The sequence below is a fragment of the Theropithecus gelada genome, chromosome 5 (genome assembly GCF_003255815.1).
Source record: "Theropithecus gelada isolate Dixy chromosome 5, Tgel_1.0, whole genome shotgun sequence".
NCBI lineage: Eukaryota > Metazoa > Chordata > Mammalia > Primates > Cercopithecidae > Theropithecus > Theropithecus gelada.
Genome location: NC_037672.1, coordinates 65,921,991 through 65,940,796, shown reverse-complemented (window position 1 = coordinate 65,940,796; position 18,806 = coordinate 65,921,991). Strand labels below are relative to the sequence as shown.

Genomic DNA, 18,806 nt, shown 5'->3' with positions numbered 1-18,806 from the left:
GGATTATAAGGTTTTCCAGCCTGGTTGATGGGAATAGACACTATTTTTGACCTTGCGGGTTCTTTCTCTGGCCTTGGGTAGTTATCTCACACATATAATCTGATCAGCACTCCACTGAATACTTGAGGGAAACCCTTTGCAGATCTCTGGAGGTCTGTTTGTGCCACTCCCTTGTCTCTGGTACTCTGTCTATAAAAATTGAATTATCTTGGTATGTTCTTTCTGGAAAAATTTTAAACTACTTAATGGTTAGTAAGTTAAATTTTTCTAGGAATTTGTCCATTGGCCTTTGTATTTCAAATTAGTAGGCATAAAGTTGTTCATAATATTCTCATGTCTTTTTACATCTGCTGAATCTGTTGTCAGGTTTCCTTTTTCATTCCTTATATATTTGTGCCTCTCCTTTTATTTCTGAACCAATTCTCTTATCCATTTTTAACCCTGCTACTTCTTCAGAAACTCAAAATAGTTTGATTACTGCTACTGAAAATGCTAAATAGAAAATTAAATCCAGAGTTTAAATAGGGAAGAGAAATGCAATATTAACAAAATGACTCTGTGTTAAACATTAAAGAGGCCAGTACAGTGGCTCATGCCTGTAATCCCAGCACTTTAGGAGGATGAGGCAGGTGGATCACCTGAGGTCAAGAGTCCAAGACCAGCCTCGCCAACATGGTGAAAGCCTGCTTCTATTAAAAGTACAAAAATTAGCTGGGCGTGGTGGTGGGTGCCTGTAATTTCAGCTACTTAGGAGGCTGAGGCAGGAGAATTGCTTGAACCCGGGAGGCAGAGGTTGCAGTGAGCCGAGATCTCGCCACTGCACTCCAGCCTGGGTGACAGAGCGAGACTCCATCTCAAAAAGAAAAAAATATATAATAAATAAAGATACCCATTCTTTTCTATTCAGGAGGCCTTCAAAAATTTTGTGCATAAAAATCACTTGGAGTGCTTATTTAAAATGCAGATTACAAGGCATCCCCCTCTAGAAAGTATGCAGCAATAATAGTCCTGGCTTTGGTCCTGGAATTTGCCTTTTTAATAAGCACCCAGGTGATTCTGAAGTATGTGGCTAGAAAAGTACACTTTGAGAAACATGCTCTAATTTGTGCTACAGACAAAAGACAAAGCCTTTCAAAATCCCCCTGGTGCCTGGTCTCCAGGTTGCATCTTTCAACTTACATCTGTAGCCTTCTCATCCACAATTCCCCTCACCTTCACTTCATCCTCAAATAAGCTCTCTGGATGAGGCTCGTACTCACTCATCTCCTGCTGAGACAACTGGTTTTTTTTTTTTTTTTTGAGACAGAGTTTCACTCTTGTCGCCCAGGCTGGATTGCAATGGCGCGATCTTGGCTCACTGCAACCTCTGCCTCTGGGGTTCAGGTGATTCTCTGGCCTTAGCCTCCCAAGTAGCTGGGATTATAGGCATACACCACCACACTGGACTAATTTTTGTATTTTTAGTGGAGATGGGGTTTCACCATGTTGGCCAGGATGGTCTCCATCTCCTGACCTCAGGTGATCCACCCGCCTTGGTCTCCCAAAGTGCTGAGATTACAGGCGTGAGCCACCATGCCCTGAGACAATATTTTGCAATAATCTCTAGAACCAATTTTTAAATTTCTAGTCTAGTCAAATGCCTGAGTTTAACCTCAGGGCACTGTCCAGATTATAACAGATCTGGACCAGTAGAAAATGGACCAAATCACCTGGATTTTTGGTTCAGACACTCACTACAAATGGAGCAGGACTTGAGAGTAGATTATAGAAGTATATATCTTTTTAGGAGCCAGGCCTCTCTAGGGATTCTCCTATTGTAGGTAAAGAGGCTCCTCCTCAGGTAGCTGAACTTCCAGATTAGATTAGTGTGTTCGTCAGATATGGAATAGAGACCACGAGGCATCTGGACCTTCGTTGTGCATTCTGGTAGGCCTTCCATGTGGCTCATACTGCACCAGATCTGTATGCTGTCTCACTAACCTTCTTACCTTACTGCTGTTGGCTGGTAGATTCCCTTTCTGTCAAGTCTCAGGGGAATCACTGCAGCACTGACAACTTTTTCTAGGGCATCACCAGTGAGAACATCTATGACCTTACAAAAAGTACTGTCAGATGCCACGTTCTGTTCTCCAAATACTGTGGATTTCCTCATACACAAATGAATATTCTGGTGCATACCAACTCATTTCCTTTATATGAATGCGAAGGATCTTTGTTCAAATATTAAAGGATGTTGAAGGTCTCATTGAGATTCTTTTTCTTCAAAGGATAGGAATTGTTGTAGTAGAGGGATAGGTTTGTTGAGGATATTTAGTATCTGAAGAGAGGATTAGTTGGACAGGTAAATTTTCTCCTAAATTTTGCAGACTAATTATAGAATAGAATGATAAAGTATCAGCTCAGAATGGGCCCTTGAAAGTCATTTGAAGCAGTCTTCTAGTAAAAGATACAGATAAGAAAACTGAATTCCAGAAGGCTTAGGTGTTTTGTCAGAGGTCATATGGCTGTTTGGTGGCTGTACTGTAAATACTAAAATATAATTGTTCTGCAATTTTTTTAAATAATTGAGACAGGGTCTCACTCTGTTGCCCAGGCTGGAGTGTAGTAGCGTGATCACAGCTCACTGCAGCTTCAACCTCCTGGGCTCAAGTGATCCTCCCACCTGACCTTCGTGAGTTGCTGGGACTACAGGTGTGTGCCACCATGCCTGGCTAATTATTTTTAAAAATTTTTTGTAGAAATGGGGTCTCCCTATATTGCCCAGACTGGTCTTGAACTCCTGGGCTGAAGCGATCCTCCCGCATCAGCCTTGGAGTTACAGGTATGAGCCACCATGCCCAGCCTGCAATTTGCATCTTACTAATTATGAGTCTGATAGACCAGGAGCTGACAGATTCAGTTACCAATAGCCATAGATGAATTGAAATATTTTACTAGGGTAGATTATGTCTAACTAATAAAGCTTTATCTTTGTGTTTCAGGACTAAAAACTGAAAACTGTGTTGAGAACCTAGGTAAGGTATGCTTTAAGGTCTTATCCCTACAGTAGGAATTTTATCAGTGACTTCTCATAGGTATGGGTCAGAGCCACCCCACCACTGTGCTGTCATACTGTCAGACATCATTTTCTCAAAGCTAAATTGTGCTACTGCTAGTACCTTTTCCGGTGGAGGGCCTAGGAACCTTTGCTGCCAGCTGCCCACTGCCACCCTCATCCCCACCCACAGACTTGCCTGTGGCTCTTCTCTCAAACACTGCACTGGCCTGGGCATAAAGGGAACATGCCGCTGTCATCCGAGCCTGACTTTAGAGGAGTTTAAGGACTCCTTAATTCCCCTGCATCTTCAGCTATTTCCCACTTGACTCCTGTGCAAAGAGCTAGCTCCTGTTCCTATATTTTCTTATCTTAGGAAATAACATTTGGGAGACCAATGAAGGAATGGCATGAATATAGGTCAAGGAGGGAGGAGAATGGGATGACACAAGGGTAATATGGTCGATTTTAACTTCTTCGGGGAAAAATAAGAGGATGTGACCAAAAAAAAAATCTTTCTTAGAGGACTGTGGGAAAGATTTGGGAAGGTAGAAAATTCTAAGGGTATTAAGGAACAGCATTATCAAATAGGCCGGATAAATTTGAATTGAAGATACCAAAAATGCCTTTGGATGAAGACATGCTCTGGGCGGATCCTTTTGAAGATTTCCTCATTAAAAAGTTTAAAAACATACCAAAGGTATCAGAAGAGAGACAAAAAAAGTTCAAAAACAAGGGTCTGTTTCTAGCTGTCTTCCTGGCTAGCTTTCCTGTGAATTTTTTTTTTTTCGTGTAACTTAAATGAATCCACATCCAGAGGCTGAGGCGGGTGGATTGCTTGAGGTCAGGAGTTTGAGGCCAGCCTGGGCAACATGTGAAACTGGCTCTACTAAAAATATAAAAATTAGCCAGGTGTGGTGGCAGGTGCCTGTGATCCCAGCTACTTGGGAGGTTGAGGCAGGAGAATCACTTGAACCTGGGAGGTAGAGGTTGCAGTGAGCTGGGATCGTGCCACTACACTCCAACCTGGGCAACAAAGCAAGACTCCGTCTCAGGAAAAAAAAAAAAAAAGTGAATCCACATCCATTTGTCTTTGAATTGAAATTTTATATCTCTCATAATAACCATATTTTTATGTTTCTTAAATATAAGCCAACTAAATCTTTATTATTAATGAACATTTAAAAATAGACTGAACCTGACATTCACATCTAAGCATAGTACCATGTAATGAAAACATGTCTGTATTTCAGAATATTTTCAACCCGTCTATGTCTACAACCCTGGTGAGTATGCTCTAATTTTTAAAAATAATCTTGGTTGGGCATGGTGGCTCATGCCTGTAATCCCAGCACTTTGGAAGGCCAAGGTGAGTGGATCACTTAAGCCCAGGAGTTTGAGATCAGCCTGGGCAACATGGTGGAACCCCATCTCTACAAAAAATACAAAACTTAACCAGGCATGGTGGTGTGCACCTGTAAATACAAAACTTAGCCAGGCATGGTGGTGTGCACCTGTAAATACAAAACTTAGCCAGGCATGGTGGTGTGCACCTGTAGTCCCAGCTACTTGGGAGACTGAGGTGGGAGGATCACTTGAGTCTGGGAAGCAGAGGTTGCAGTGAGCCAAGATCACGCCCACTGCACTCCAGCCTGGGTAACAGGGCGAAACCCTGTCTCCAAAGTTAATAATAATCATCCTCACCTGGATGTTTAATAGCTCTTTCTTGTTTAGCAAATGTATTTCTTAGCTGAAGAATATTTGCAGATATAAAGCAGTGACTTGGCCTATATGAGAAGAAAAAAATAAAGAAGCTATTCTAGGGAAATGTACCTTTCTCAAATGAGAGAATTGGCTTTGTGGAGATCTGAACAACATGGAAACTTTCTGGTGAATACGGGTGGTGAGAATGAAGAGCTAGTCATTCTTGACCAGTTCTGGGGGCTTCTTAGGTACAGCTCTGTATTCAGTCATTGAAATGAACCTATGTGACTCCAAATACTCAGATGAAAACACAGAACTCAGCATATTTGCATCTCTCAAATATGCTGATGCTTGATGTTTAATATTATTTAACTAAAATATGTAGGTGATTAGATGCTCTTAAAGTTTCCACTTAAGGATATATGGCCCAAATCATTTCTTTGCATGTAAGTTCCTTATCATGTGTTTGGTTTATGTGGCTACAGTAAATTTTTCTTTGTTGAAAAGAGAAGAGGTTCCAGCCTTTTTAAAACATGCAGTTTATTTCATGTTTGGGAAGATACTTCCTGTCCTGATAGAAGTGAAGCACTTTACACCTTGAGGACTTCTTAGCAGCCCTTCTTTTTATTGTTCCATTGCAGTCACAGGTTCTACTGATCACTTCACAGGGACTTTAGCTGACTCTTCAACATAGACACTTTCTCGGCTCCTTGAGATCCCTGGTAGACAAGCTATTTGTAATACTTTTCTTAATAGTGGGGGCAGAGAATGTTCCAGCTCATTAGCTAAGGTACATTTAGACTCTGATTGACAACGTAAGTTTAGTAGGGTAGTTTCCTGGACATACCAAATGGTTCTTTATAGTCATATTTCCTGAAAGCAATTTTGCTGTAGCAATAGTAACTGCCAGTTCTTTTGTGTCATCGTTAAAACTGATGAACTTCTTTTTTGTGACTCAGGTGAGAAAACCCAGAAGCTTGAAGACCACGGTAAGACATTTTTATACATTTTGGGGGCTTGACCGGGCGCAGTGGCTCATGCCTGTAATCCCAGCACTTTGGGAGACCGAGGCAGGCAGATCACGAAGTCAGGAGATTGAGACCATCCTGACCAATATAGTGAAACCCCATCTCTACTAAAAATACAAAAATCAACCGGGCGTGGTGGCGTGTGCCTGTTATCCCAGCTACTTGGGAGGCTGAGGCAGGAGAATCCCTTGAACCAGGGAGTTGGAGGTTGCAGTGAGCTGAGATCGTGCCACAGCACTGTAGCCTGGCAACAGAGCGAGGTTCCATGTCAAAAAAAAAAAAAAAAAAATTCTGGGGGCTTACATTTTGCAAGATACCTCCCTTTACAGGTGGGAATATTTTCATATTTCTTGAAAATAATTTTGCTGTAGCTGTAGTAACTGCCAATTGTTTTGTTCCAACATTAAAAACTGATGAGCTTATTTTTGTGACTCAGGTGAGAAAAACCAGAAGCTTGAAGACCGTGGTAAGACATTTATGTAAATTCTGGGGGCTTACATTTTGTAATATATCTCCCTTTACATGTGGGAACAGGGAAGAATGTCATGGTAAGAAAAGTGGGAGGAAGGCAGAGCTCACCTTAGCTTACTGGTTTGGTATATTAGAGACCCTCCTGGATTTCAGGTAGAATTCTTTAGAAAAATGACATAGCAACTCTGTTTCTCCCGTCTAACAATCTTTAGGTCATCCCACCAAATAGAGGAAGGTGTGGCTAATTTTTCCCCACATTCTTGTGAGCTCTAGGGTATTGGGCAGGGCATAACAAATAGTGTCGTTTTTTCTAAATTAAAATGACTATTCTTTGTATTTATTTCTATTTCCAGCATATATTGATTAATATATGCCATTAGCTATACCCATTTGATTATTTAGTACATCCAAAGTATATCTCATCCTCAAGTATTTGTTTTTGTTTTATTTTTAATATTACTCAAATGGCCGGGCTGGGTGGCTCACGCCTGTAATCCCAGCACTTTGGGAGGCCAAAGCAGGTGGATCATGAGGTCAGGAGTTCAAGACCAGCCTGTGAAACCCAACCAACATAGTGAAACCCCGTCTCTACTAAAAATACAAACATTAGCCGGGCGTGGTGGCACACGCCTGTAATCCCAGCTACTCAGGAGGCTGAGGCAGGAGAATCACTTGAACCTGGGAGGTGGAGGTTACAGTGAGCCGAGATTGTGCCACTGCGCTCCAGCCTGGGTGACACGATGAGACTCCGTCTTGAAAAAAAAAAATTACTCAGATGTCCTCAAGGGTACTGGGACAGGAACAGTCTCATAAATTACTGGTGAGATTATAAATTGGAACTTTTTTGGAGAGCAATTTAGTAGTATGTATTACTCGTCTTAAAAATGTTTATACCTTTTGACTCGGTTAAAACACTTTTGGATATTTGTCCCAAGGAAATTAGAGATGAACACAGAGATTTGTGTACAAAAATGCTTATCACAGTGTTATGGTAGTGTCAAAAGACAAAAGTACAACAAATTTAAAGAGATCAATTGGCTTTATTTGAGATTCTAGAATTGGACAACACTTTATTCCATAGAATAAGTGTTCCATTGAGCTGAGCACAGAAGTTTGGCTTTAAAGACAAAGAAGAGCCAAAGAAAGTGGAAGCAAAGAACAGAGTATATTAGTTACTTTTAGACAGAACAGTAGAAAAATAACTGATTAGTTAGCATCAGTTTATTTCAGGCTACCTTTTTTGTGTGTAAGGATTGAAGCAGCAGGAACTTCATTTATTAAGCTGATTGAAGATTTTAAACTGGCCTGTTTGGGAAATTCTGTTATTTCTTTCTCCTAATTTCTTAGAAGGTCAGACAACTTAGTTTAGGTGGTGTGGAACTTTAGCATGGGCGACTCCATGTCAATTTTTATTCTGGTCTTTTGGGGCCTACTGCAGAAACTTAGTCTAAAGCGATGGTCTCCTATAATTTTTATTTGACAGTAGCAAAAATTTAGAAACAGCCTCAGTGTCCAACCATTGGGTATGGTTAAATAAAATACTATCTATATCATGAAACACTAGACAACTTATAAATCATGTTTTTGAAACCATCTAAAGATAGAAGAAAGTATTCTTAATACAATGGTAAATAATTGGATATAAAACAGCATATACAGTATAATACCAACTTTTAAAAATGTATATGCATACATATGTATGCATAGCAAAATGATTGAAATACACCAAAAATGTTAAGAATGAGTAGAGTATTTCTGAGATCTGCAGTTTTAAGAGAACTTTAATTTTTAATAATTTTCTGTATTTTTCCAAATTATAACATATAATTAGGAAGCATATTTTATATATTACATATAATGACAATTTTGGGTCAAGGTCTTTGGGTTGAATTTTTAAAAAATGAACAAGAGATGCTTAACCTAGGAGAGATTCTGGGTCACTAGCCTTAGTTCTTATCATCAGTTAGGCTCCAGTGGGTTAAATACCTTCTTTTTGTTACCTTGTCCCCTGCCATTTCTCAAAACGTTCTGAGTTTTCTACTACAGAAGTCAAGTATAAGGTCAAATTAATTTTCAAGCTGATTGCATTTTTTTACTAAATAGTTCTTATTCTCATCCTTAGGAATAAAAAGTCAGGGGCTCACTGTTTCACCTGGTAAATAATCTATTTACTGAGACTAGCTACATGGTTAGGAGACAATGAGGATTCCTAGGATTAAGAACATTGTGGAAGGCCAGCACAGTGGCTCACACCTATAATCCCAGCTCTTTGGGAGGCGTAAGCAGGAGAATCATAGTGAGTTATGATTGTGTCATTGTACCCCACCACAGCCTGGGTGACACAGTGAGACCCTGTCTCTCAAAAAAGAAAAAAAATATTACTGAGCCTGGAGAGTTTGAGGAATGAGTTAGACTAGAAGAAAGGGACTTCATTTATTGAGTTCTTTTTTTTGCTCCATGTAGTGTACCAAGCACTTTTATGCGGTCTTTCCTTTAATCCTCACTAACTACAAACGTAAGAAGTAAATATTTCTCTTGCAAAATGAGAAACTGAAGTTAGGAGGGATTAAGTAGTCTGCCCAAAGTCACGGAGCTAATAACTATAATTACAATAGAGCTAAACCAAGCAGAAATGTAAAACCAGTACTGTGTCATCCACAAACTGATGTATTAGGACTGCCTCCTGAAGATAAAGTTGGAGAGACAGGGGTTAGATTGTGGAAGTTCTTAAAGTCCAGGCTAAGGAGTTTGGACTCTGTCACATGGAGAATGAAGAGCCACTGAAAGGTGTTGGTGTTTTTGTTGTTGCTGTTTCTTTTTTCTTTCTCCCTGCCTTTTTTTTTTTTTTTTTTTTTTTTTTGAGTTGGAAATGGAGGAAGGATAGACCCAAGAGAGTATTAACAATATAAGATAACTGTTTAATACAAACCAATATTCATTTCTGCCTTTAGGTGTGAAAATCCTTGAACCCACCGAAATACCAGGTAAGACAGCTTTCTATTTATTCCCTGAGCCCAAGAATGAGGTGAGCAGGATTCCCCACGCATTTAGGAGAATACTGTCATGAGACTCTTATTCATGAATATTTCCCTTATAGCTGCCTGCCAGTCATCTACAAATATTTAGCTGGGGAAGCGTAGAGAAAGTCCCTTTCCCTCTGTGCATTCATGTGCTCCTGGAACATTGTCTCTGGGGCAGGAAAGTTAGTTCTGCTCTGGATATGGCTGAGGGAAAGGCTCCTGGGATCTGGATGCATCAATCCAGCACCTTCCAGGTTCTACAGCTAAAATTATTCAATAGAAACCTAACTTTATGCACAAGTTAACTGTTAGTCTTGGCTAACATCTCATTGCCTGTATCTCCAGGTAACAAAACACGGTATTCTCCTGGCATAAACACGCTCAGTGAAGTGCTATGGCAGAAGACTCTTCTAATCTTGGTGTGGATTTGTATAATGAGGGTTTATGTAAGGAGAACTTTTAAATAAAAAGCCAGAAACTATAGTGCATCGGGGCCTTGGGTGCTTGCATCTCTTAAGCTCAGCAGACAAGAGTTTGAAAATTATACTCAGTGGAGCAAACTGTAAGTCACTGAAAACTTCCTTCTCATTTAGGAATGAAAATTCCAGAACCTTTTCCACTACCTGGTAAGCAACTGATAGGCATGTCAGAGGGGAAGATGCCAGTTTGGGGAGTATAGTCACCATTAGATATGCACGGGACTGTCTATGCCTCATAATTATCATCTATCAAATGTAGCCATCAGTAGTCACATGTACATGACAGGAATATTTGTAAGGACTATGAAACCATAGAATCTCAGGGTGCAAGCCACTGTCCAATGCTTAAAACCTTTTCTCCTGAGTTCATGCAGTACTTTGAAAATAGTTTTTGCAGGTTTTGTTATTATGGAAATGATGATCTGTTAAAGAAATTAGATATTTGGCATCTTAAAAACTATATCCAGCCACACAGTGCTGAACTTCACGTAACACTGCTGCCAATGGAAGCTGCATGCTGTGTACAGAAATAGCGTTTTCTATTAAATAAAGGCTCAGAGAACATAGCCTCAGAGAAAAGGGTCCAGGACCTCTTTTATATTGACCCAAGTTTGTACTGTTGGATTTATTTGGCCACAACTTTGAAGTGAATCTCTAGTGACACTGACAACACACCTTGTGCATCTACATCTCTTCAGCTCGCTGGTCCTGGGTTTGCACAGTGCCGTCATGGGGGTCTTGCTCATCAAACTGTGGTTATCTGAAAGTAGCCAGTGAGCATGGCGGGAGATGAACGTGAGCTGTGTAGACAGACAGACCTGGCTTCAGGAAGTCTCTGTCTCTTTCCTCTCAGTAACTTTATATAAGTTACTTCACTTTTCTATGCCTCTGCTTTCACATCTGTAAAATGAGGAAAGCTTCTGTCTTGAAGGGCTGATTAAAGACCTAATGAGATAAAGTACCCAGCAAAATGAATGGTAGTAGCATAGTAGTAAATAGTAGCTGTCTTTGTTATTATCTAAAACCTCTTTCTTGTTTAGGAATAAAAATGATACAACTGAATGAAAAACCTGGTAATACATTCTTTACTGGGGGTGGAGGCACCATGGATTCTAAGTCCTTTACCATAATCATTCAGTTAGTTCAGTCTTATGGGGTCTGGGGAAGACATCTGGGCTGTACACTTGCCAATACCCCAGTCTGCAAGCCAGACAGCGAAAACGTTGAGAACTTTCAGTGTGAGCAGCAGGCTGCTATTATGGTTCTCTGGGCCAAATATCAAAAAAGGCACTTGATCTTAAACTGGAACAGTTGGCTTCCAGCTGGGCCTGTCTATTCCAGAATGAGGCAGGCTTCCCAGGGTGAGGGAATCTGTAGACATAGAAATAGTATCATCCAAGAACTGTGAATGAGGACTGTGCAGTGTGCCAATACTGGGACCAGCCATTCTGTGCTCCTCACCACACTCTGTATCGTCCAATAGGCCACTAGATTTTGCTGGGACTACAGTGTATTGTGCCCTCTCCTGGAAAGCTGTGTGTAGCTTTTAAAAAGGTGATGTGAAAACAGTACACAGGAGCTCATTTAATCCAATGAGATAAATGTTATTGACACTTGAGAGATGAGAACATGGAACATAAGAAGATTAAGGAATTTATAATAGGCTAGAAAGAGACACCCAGGACTCAAACTTTTCAAGCTTTGTTCACTTGGTGCTACACTTGTCTTCCAAACAGATTTAGTTATCCACCTCTATCTTGGGCACCTAGAATTGCTATTTGGCTTCAAAGCTGTTAAAATATGGTAATATCATAATATTTCAATACTAGGCACACACTTGGTAGTACAGATGGTCTCCAAGTTACAATGGTTCTGTAAGAATTAAAGAAAGAGGAAAGAAACACGAAAAGGTGGCTTGCCAGTTAGGACAGATCTATTTTAGAGAAAACCTGAGAGGCGCCTTCTGGCCGAGTGAGGTTAGAGGCCCACTTTTTTACAGACTAAGAGTTTTTAAGGATTCAGGGTGGGAGAGTTTATCAGAGGCTTGGACTGCTTCTGTGTCTCTTTGTTGTGCTTATCTGGGAGGGAGAGTTGTGTGTCTGTTCCCATACATCGTTCTGCAGCTGCAGGCATATTCCCCAAGTCTGCTTTTAGCTTCCCTAACTTAGTGCACCTGAAGGGAAAGGAATGTGCTTATTAAGGCCCACCGTTTTACTGGGGCCCATTGTATGAGGGTGAAGTTTGGGAGTTACTCAAGAGACTTTCCCCTCACCTCCCTTTGTGCCCCAGCTGTTTTATCTGTGTTTTACTGTTTGCTCCTTCTGTCTGCTTGTAGTTAGAAGAGGTGATTTCCTTGAAATGCATGAGGCTAGAAAGGGAGCTGGAATTTAAAGTGGTGGTGTTTGTCCAAGATGAGGGTGCTCCTGCTCTATCAGGTTCAACTTAGGATTTTTTGACTTTGCAATGGTCTGAAAGCCATACACATTCAGTAAAAACCATACTTCAAGTACCCATACCATTCTCTTTTTCACTTTCTGTACAATATTCGATAGATTACATGAGACATTCTATATTTTATTATAGAATAAGTTTATGTTAGCTGATTTTGCCCAACTGCAGGCTCATGTAACTGTTCTGAGCACGTTTAAGGTAGGCTGGGTTAAGCCATGATGTTCTGTAGGTTGGGTGAGTTAAATGCATTTTTGACTTATGGTATTTTCAACTTGCATTGGATTTTTTGAGACACAACCCCACCATAAGTCGAGAAGCATCTGTATAGCATAGTAATTCAGAGCAAATTTGAAATTTGATATTTCTAGCACCAATTACCTCTGTGTTTTATGCATGGCATTCCTCAAAACATTGCATGAATGTTTTAAGGAATATCTGTGAAATATGGATAATTATACCTGGCTAATAAGACTAAGAAGTAAAGGTGACAGTGTACATAAAGCATTTGCACAATGCATGGCACACAGTAAACACTCAATGAATACTAGGTATTAATGTACTTGGGAATCTAAGTTCAATATGTAGAAAATACTTTTTTGTAAACAAAATTTTAACTTTTATTTTAATGTAAACACATATTGATGGTAAAAAAAAAATTCAAAGAGCACAGATGAGAACAAATTAAACCCTTCCCCGAACCCCACACATACCCGTAAACCTATTACCCTGCCCCTCAGACCCACTCCCAGAGATAACCGAGTTTGCTTAATTTTTAATCAGATCTTTCTTTTCTGGATAAACAGATGTACAATATAACTAACTCAAAATCTCTTTATATTTTAGAAGATAAAAGTCAAGGAAATATCAACAATCCTAGTAAGAAATATATCATTTCCTCAGTTGATAAATGCCTGCTTTTGTAATATAGAAAAAGTGAGAAATTTATTTTTCCTCAATAAAGGGAACAAAGTTGCAAGGGTCTCAGGCATCTTAACAACAGAGTAGAATGTCACATCCAAAAGCTTGTGTGTGCATGTGTGTGTTGGGGACAGTATAGCTTTGTTTCTTCAATAATCATTTTCCATTGTACCTAGAGTCTCTACTCTTTAGAACAGTGGTTCTCACCAGTCTGGAGACTGGGAGCAAAATATAAAATAAAAAAGAAAATATATATTAAAAAAGAAAGAACAGTGGTTCTCAACCCAATTCTCCCTTTTTATAACAGTATTTTATAAAGTCCTTATATTATCCTGAAAGAAGATCCATAGATAAGATGCACTCGTACCCATAAAAATCGACATCATGTCTAAAGTAGACAGATGTTTACATTTATTTATGCAAATAAATTTGGGAGTGGAAGCTGTTCTATACAGAAAGTATAAGAAAATGAAGAAATACAGTAGATACTAAATAAAAACTGATGTTTAATGTTTATCAAAACTATTAAAAATATTTGTACATAAAACTGCTTTAGGTTCTGAGTTTGATTATTTTAAATAGGTTTTAACTTAGATGTATGTCTAGCAGTCCATTTGAAAGTAGTGCAGGAAGTTGGTCAAATTTCATGGTCCAGGAATAGAGCACTGCAGGATATCTAGCCCTCTACCTCCACTCCACTGTTAGCAGTGATTTAAAAAAAAAAAAAAAACTCTTGACAATTGTCCAAACTGCCTCTTGGGGCAATGCTGCCCCCCTGAGAACCACTGGTCTGTGGTAACATACAGTCATGCATTGCTTAACGATGGGGATATGTTCTGATTAATGTGTTAAGTGATTTCATCGTTGTGCAAACATCCTAGTGTGTACTTACCAAACCCTAGATGGTAGAGCCTGCTACACATGTAGGCTACTTGGTATAGCCTACTGCTCCTAGGCTATAAACCTTTACAGCATGTTACTGTACTGAGTACTGTAGGCAGCGGTAACACAATGGTAAGTATCTGTGTATCTAAACATAGAAAAGTTACAGTAAAAATATAAAAGATTAAAAAATGGTACAGGCATATAGGGCACTTAACATGAATGGAGCTTGCAGGCCGAGAAGTTGCTCTGGGTGGTAAGTGTTGAGCGAATGTGAAGGCCTGGGACACTACTGTACACTCCTGTAGACTTTATACATACTGTACAGAGGCTACACTAAATTCACAACAAATTTTCCTTCAACAGTCAATTAACCATAGCTTAATGTAACTGTTTTACTTTATAAACTTAATTTTAACCTCTTAACTCTTTCATGATAACACTTAGCTTAAAACACACGTTGTACAGTAGTACAAAAATATTTTTTCTTTATATCCTATTCTGTAAAGCTTTTTTTTATCACCTTTCTTTTTTTAACTTTTTAAACTTTTGTTAACAACTAAGACACAAACATTTACATTAGCCCAGGCCTATATAGGGTCAGGATCATCAATATCACCGTCTTGCACCTCCACATCTTGTTCCACTGGAAGGTCTTCAGGGGCAGTAACATGCATGCAACTGTCATCTCCTATGATAGTGCCTTCTGGGGTTTCTCCTGAAGGACCTGCCTCAGGCTGTTTTATAGTTAACGTTTTTTAATAAGTAGAAGGAGTACAGGCTAAAATAATGATTAAAAGTATAGTAACTACATAAAACAGTAACATAGTTGTTTATTATCAAATGTTATGTATTGTACATAATTGTATGTGCTATACAGTTATACAACTGGCCATGCAGGTTTATTTACACCAGCATCACCCCAAACAATATGTTACGACGGCTACGATGTTGCTAGGCAGTAGGAAATTTTCAGCTCTATTATAATCTTATGGGATCTCTGTCATACATGTGGTCTGTCATTGACGGAAACATCGTTATGTGTTGCATGACTGTACTAATGCATGTGTGCATCTGCCTATCCATTTCTCCATGTGTATACATCTAACTGCATGTTTATAACTATGGCAAGTACATTAATACTATGAAGCCTTTTACAGATCTTACTGGCTATTTTTCTTGGTTTTATTTATGATATCTGAGTGGTGATCCCATTTGGATACTTCCAGTCAACGCTTCCCTGTAGTTTAAACAAAAACAGTTTAGGGCAGCGTGAAACAGTTTATCCTATGGATGGACTCCACTGCTCCTCTCCACTAGTTCAAATGAAAGGGAAGGAGTTGGCCGGGCACGGTGGCTCAAGCCTGTAATCCCAGCACTTTGGGAGGCCGAGACGGGCAGATCACGAGGTCAGGAGATCGAGACCATCCTGGCTAACACGGTGAAACCCCATCTCTACTAAAAAATACAAAAAGCTAGCTGGGCGAGGTGGCGGGCGCCTGTAGTCCCAGCTACTCGGGAGGCTGAGGCAGAATGGCGTAAACCCAGGAGGCAGAGCTTGCAGTGAGCCGAGATCCGGCCACTGCACTCCAACCTGGGCAACAGAGCGAGAGACTCCGTCTCAAAAAAAAAAAAAAAGAAAGGGGAGGAGTTTCTCCAGTAGTGTATGTATGGAGGGAAAAACATTTTTTTAAGTCATCTTGCAGAGATTAGTGTTTAAAAAACAATGCAGCTATAGTTAGCCCTCTGTATCCTCTGGGATTCAACCAACTGTGGATCGAAAATATTTTTGCGAAAAAAATAATACAAATTAAAAATCCCATACAGTATAACAAATACTTGCATATCATTTACATCGTATTAGGTATTATAAGAAATCTAGAGAGGGTATAAAGTATACAGGAGTATGTGTGTAGGTATATGCAAATACTGTGTAGCTATTTTATTTATTTATGCTATTTTATACAAGGGACCTGAGCATCTGTGGATTTTGGTATCCTCAGGGGTTCTAGAACAAGTCCCCAAAGGATACTGAGGGATGACTGTATATCCAGTTGTATGTTGGTGGTTATCTTGTTTGAAATAGGAGACACATAGAAAATGGAAATAGAAAAATTGCTAAAAAAAATACTAGAGAACTTGAACAACAGAAAATCATTATATTGGCTGTATAGAAATGTAAAAGCATGTGAAATCCTAGATAAAACCTAGCGTAGCAAACCTTGATGATATATAGTTGACCCTTGAACAACACAGGTTTGAACTGCATGGGTCCACTTAAACATGGATTTTCAATAAATATATTGGAAATTTTTTTGGAGATTTGCATCCATTTGAAGAAACTTGCAGACAAACTGCATGGCCTAGAAATATATATGTCATGAATGCATAAAATATATGTAGATACTAGTCTTTTTATCATTTACTACCATAAAACATACACAAATCTATTGTAAAACGTTAGTATTTATCCAAATTTGTGCACACAGACCATATGTGGCACCATTCAAAGTCAAAAGAAACGTAAATGTAAAGATGTGGTATTAAAACTAAACTGCATAAAATTAACTATAGTACATACTGTATTATTGTATTATTTCATGGCCACCTCCTGTTGCTATTGCAGTGAGTTCAAGTGTTTCGAGTATCCTCTTAAAACACCATGTGTTGCTAAACATCTCCGAGGAGTTCATCTCCAGTAAATTGCACATCACAGTAAAAAGTGATCTCTCACAGTTCTTGTGTATTTTTTGTCATGTTTGGTGCAATACTGAAAACCTTGAATAACACCATGGGACTCAAAGAAAGTGCCACTAGTGATGCCGTAAGTCTCACAAGCAGAGAGAAGTCATGACATTACAAGAAGAAGTTGAATTGCTTGATATGTAGATTCAGGTCTGCAGCCGCAGTTGCCAGCCATTTCAGACAGATAAGTCATCTTATAAAGAGATTGTAAACTTAGGGTATTAGTAAATACAGTACAGTACTGTAAATGTTTTCTCTTCCTTATGATTTTAATATTTTCTTTTCTCTATTTTATTGTAAAAATACAGCATATTTTTATTTATTTATTTATTTATTTAGAGACAGAGTCTCACTCTGTCGCCCAGGCTGGAGTGCAGTGGTGTGATCTCGGCTCACTGCAAGCTCTGCCGCCCGGGTTCATGCCATTCTCCTGCCTCAGCCTCCCGAATAGCTGGGACTACAGGCACCCACCACCTCACCCGGCTAATTTTTTGTACATTTAGTACAGACAGGGTTTCGCCGTGTTAGCCAGGATGGTCTCGATCTCCTGACCTCGTGATCCGCCCGCCTTGGCCTCCCAAAGTGCTGCGATTACAGGCGTGAGCCACCACGCCTGGCCAAAATACAGTATAATACATATACAAAATATGTGCTAAACCACTATTTTTTTCTTTTTAAAAATAGAGATGGGCTCTCGCTATGTTGCCCAGGCTCAAACTCCTGGTCTCAAGCGATCCTCCTGCCTTGGCCTCCTAAAATGCTGGGATTACAGGTGTAAGCCACCATGCCCCAACCAGAATACAGTATATAATACATATAAAATATGTTAATCAACTATTTCTATTACCAGTAAGGCTTCCAGTCAATGGTAGGCTATTAGTAGTTAAGTTTTTGGGAATCAGGTTACATGTAGGTTTTCATTGTGTGGAGGTTGGCACTCCAACACCCATATTAAGGGTCAACTGTATATGGAAATACAGCCTGAAATCTGTAGTGAATTACACTTATTTGAAAATTGCTTTTGGCTGGAAGTATTTCAGGTAAGTTTCTAATTGAACTTTAGTGTCACTGTTTACATATTGAGGTTATATTGTATAGGTGGTGATACTTGATGTAAAAAATGATGTGTCGGTGACTGTGTATTCTCGTTAACAGCTCCAGGTCCAGTTCCTGTTCCAGGTCCCAAAAGCCATCCTTCTGCGTCCTTGGGCAAAATGCTGCTTCCACAGTTTGGGATGGTCATCATTTTAATCAGTGTTTCTGCTATAAATCTCTTTGTTGCTCTGTAGTTTCATGCATTGTTTATCTTTCTTGTTCTTTACTTGAAATAACTATAGGGATCCCACAGGAGATCAAAAGGAATGATGTATTTTTCACTTGTTGGCCAAAGTCACTGATAAAATGAGAATTGTATATTTGTTATTCATTTTGCAAATTCAGAAAGCTGGTCCAGATATATGTCACAGAACTTTTCACTTCTATACTAATTGAAAAAAATCCCGAAAACTGTATACTTCTGATTGAATTCAATAAAAGATTTTTAGATATTTCAGAATTGCCAGTATGCTCAATACTGTTAGTGTTTAACATAAATTTAATATCTGTAGTAGAACTTTAATATCTGCATTTAATATCTGTATTTAATATCTGTCTACTCATCTCTCTTAGTCTGTTTGGGTTGCTGTAACAGACCACTGTAGACTAGGTAACTTATAAGCAACAGATATTTATTTCTCACAGTTCTGGAGGCTGGGAAGTCCAAGATTAAGATGCCAGCAGACTTAGTTCCTGGTGAGGGCCCTCTTCCTTGTCCCTTCCTCACCATCTCACATGGCAGAAGGGACAAGAGAGAGCACTAATTCCATTCATGAAGGCCCCACCTTCATCATGACCTCCCAAAATCACCATATTGTTAGGATTTCAACATGAATTTTTTGAGGACACAAACTACTCAGTCTACAACATTTGCTTCGATAACTGAGTCTAGTTATCTAACCAGCTATATGATTAAGGACCACAGGCCTGCTTCTATACGCAATCACCAGTGGGACAGGAACCTAACAGGATGACTGGG

At 39.4% G+C, this 18,806-nt stretch overlaps 1 protein-coding gene across 2 annotated transcripts in view; it reads left to right on the top strand.

Annotated features, from left to right (window-relative positions):
* Positions 1 to 18,277, top strand: part of ART3 (ADP-ribosyltransferase 3) — a 98,431-nt gene extending 80,154 nt beyond the window's left edge. Inside the window, exons 6-13 of one of the 2 annotated variants that reach the window (XM_025385701.1) lie at positions 2,982 to 3,014; positions 4,288 to 4,320; positions 5,698 to 5,727; positions 6,185 to 6,232; positions 9,189 to 9,221; positions 9,851 to 9,883; positions 13,031 to 13,063; positions 17,888 to 18,277. In XM_025385701.1, coding sequence (XP_025241486.1) covers positions 2,982 to 3,014; positions 4,288 to 4,320; positions 5,698 to 5,727; positions 6,185 to 6,232; positions 9,189 to 9,221; positions 9,851 to 9,883; positions 13,031 to 13,063; positions 17,888 to 18,021 — 377 coding nt within the window. In that variant the 3' untranslated portion in view covers positions 18,022 to 18,277. Of the gene's footprint in view, positions 1 to 2,981; positions 3,015 to 4,287; positions 4,494 to 4,571; positions 5,270 to 5,697; positions 5,728 to 6,184; positions 6,233 to 9,188; positions 9,222 to 9,850; positions 9,884 to 13,030; positions 13,064 to 17,887 lie in introns of those variants that run through there. The other variant, XM_025385702.1, reaches the window with a different exon arrangement.
* Positions 18,278 to 18,806: the final 529 nt, after the last annotated feature.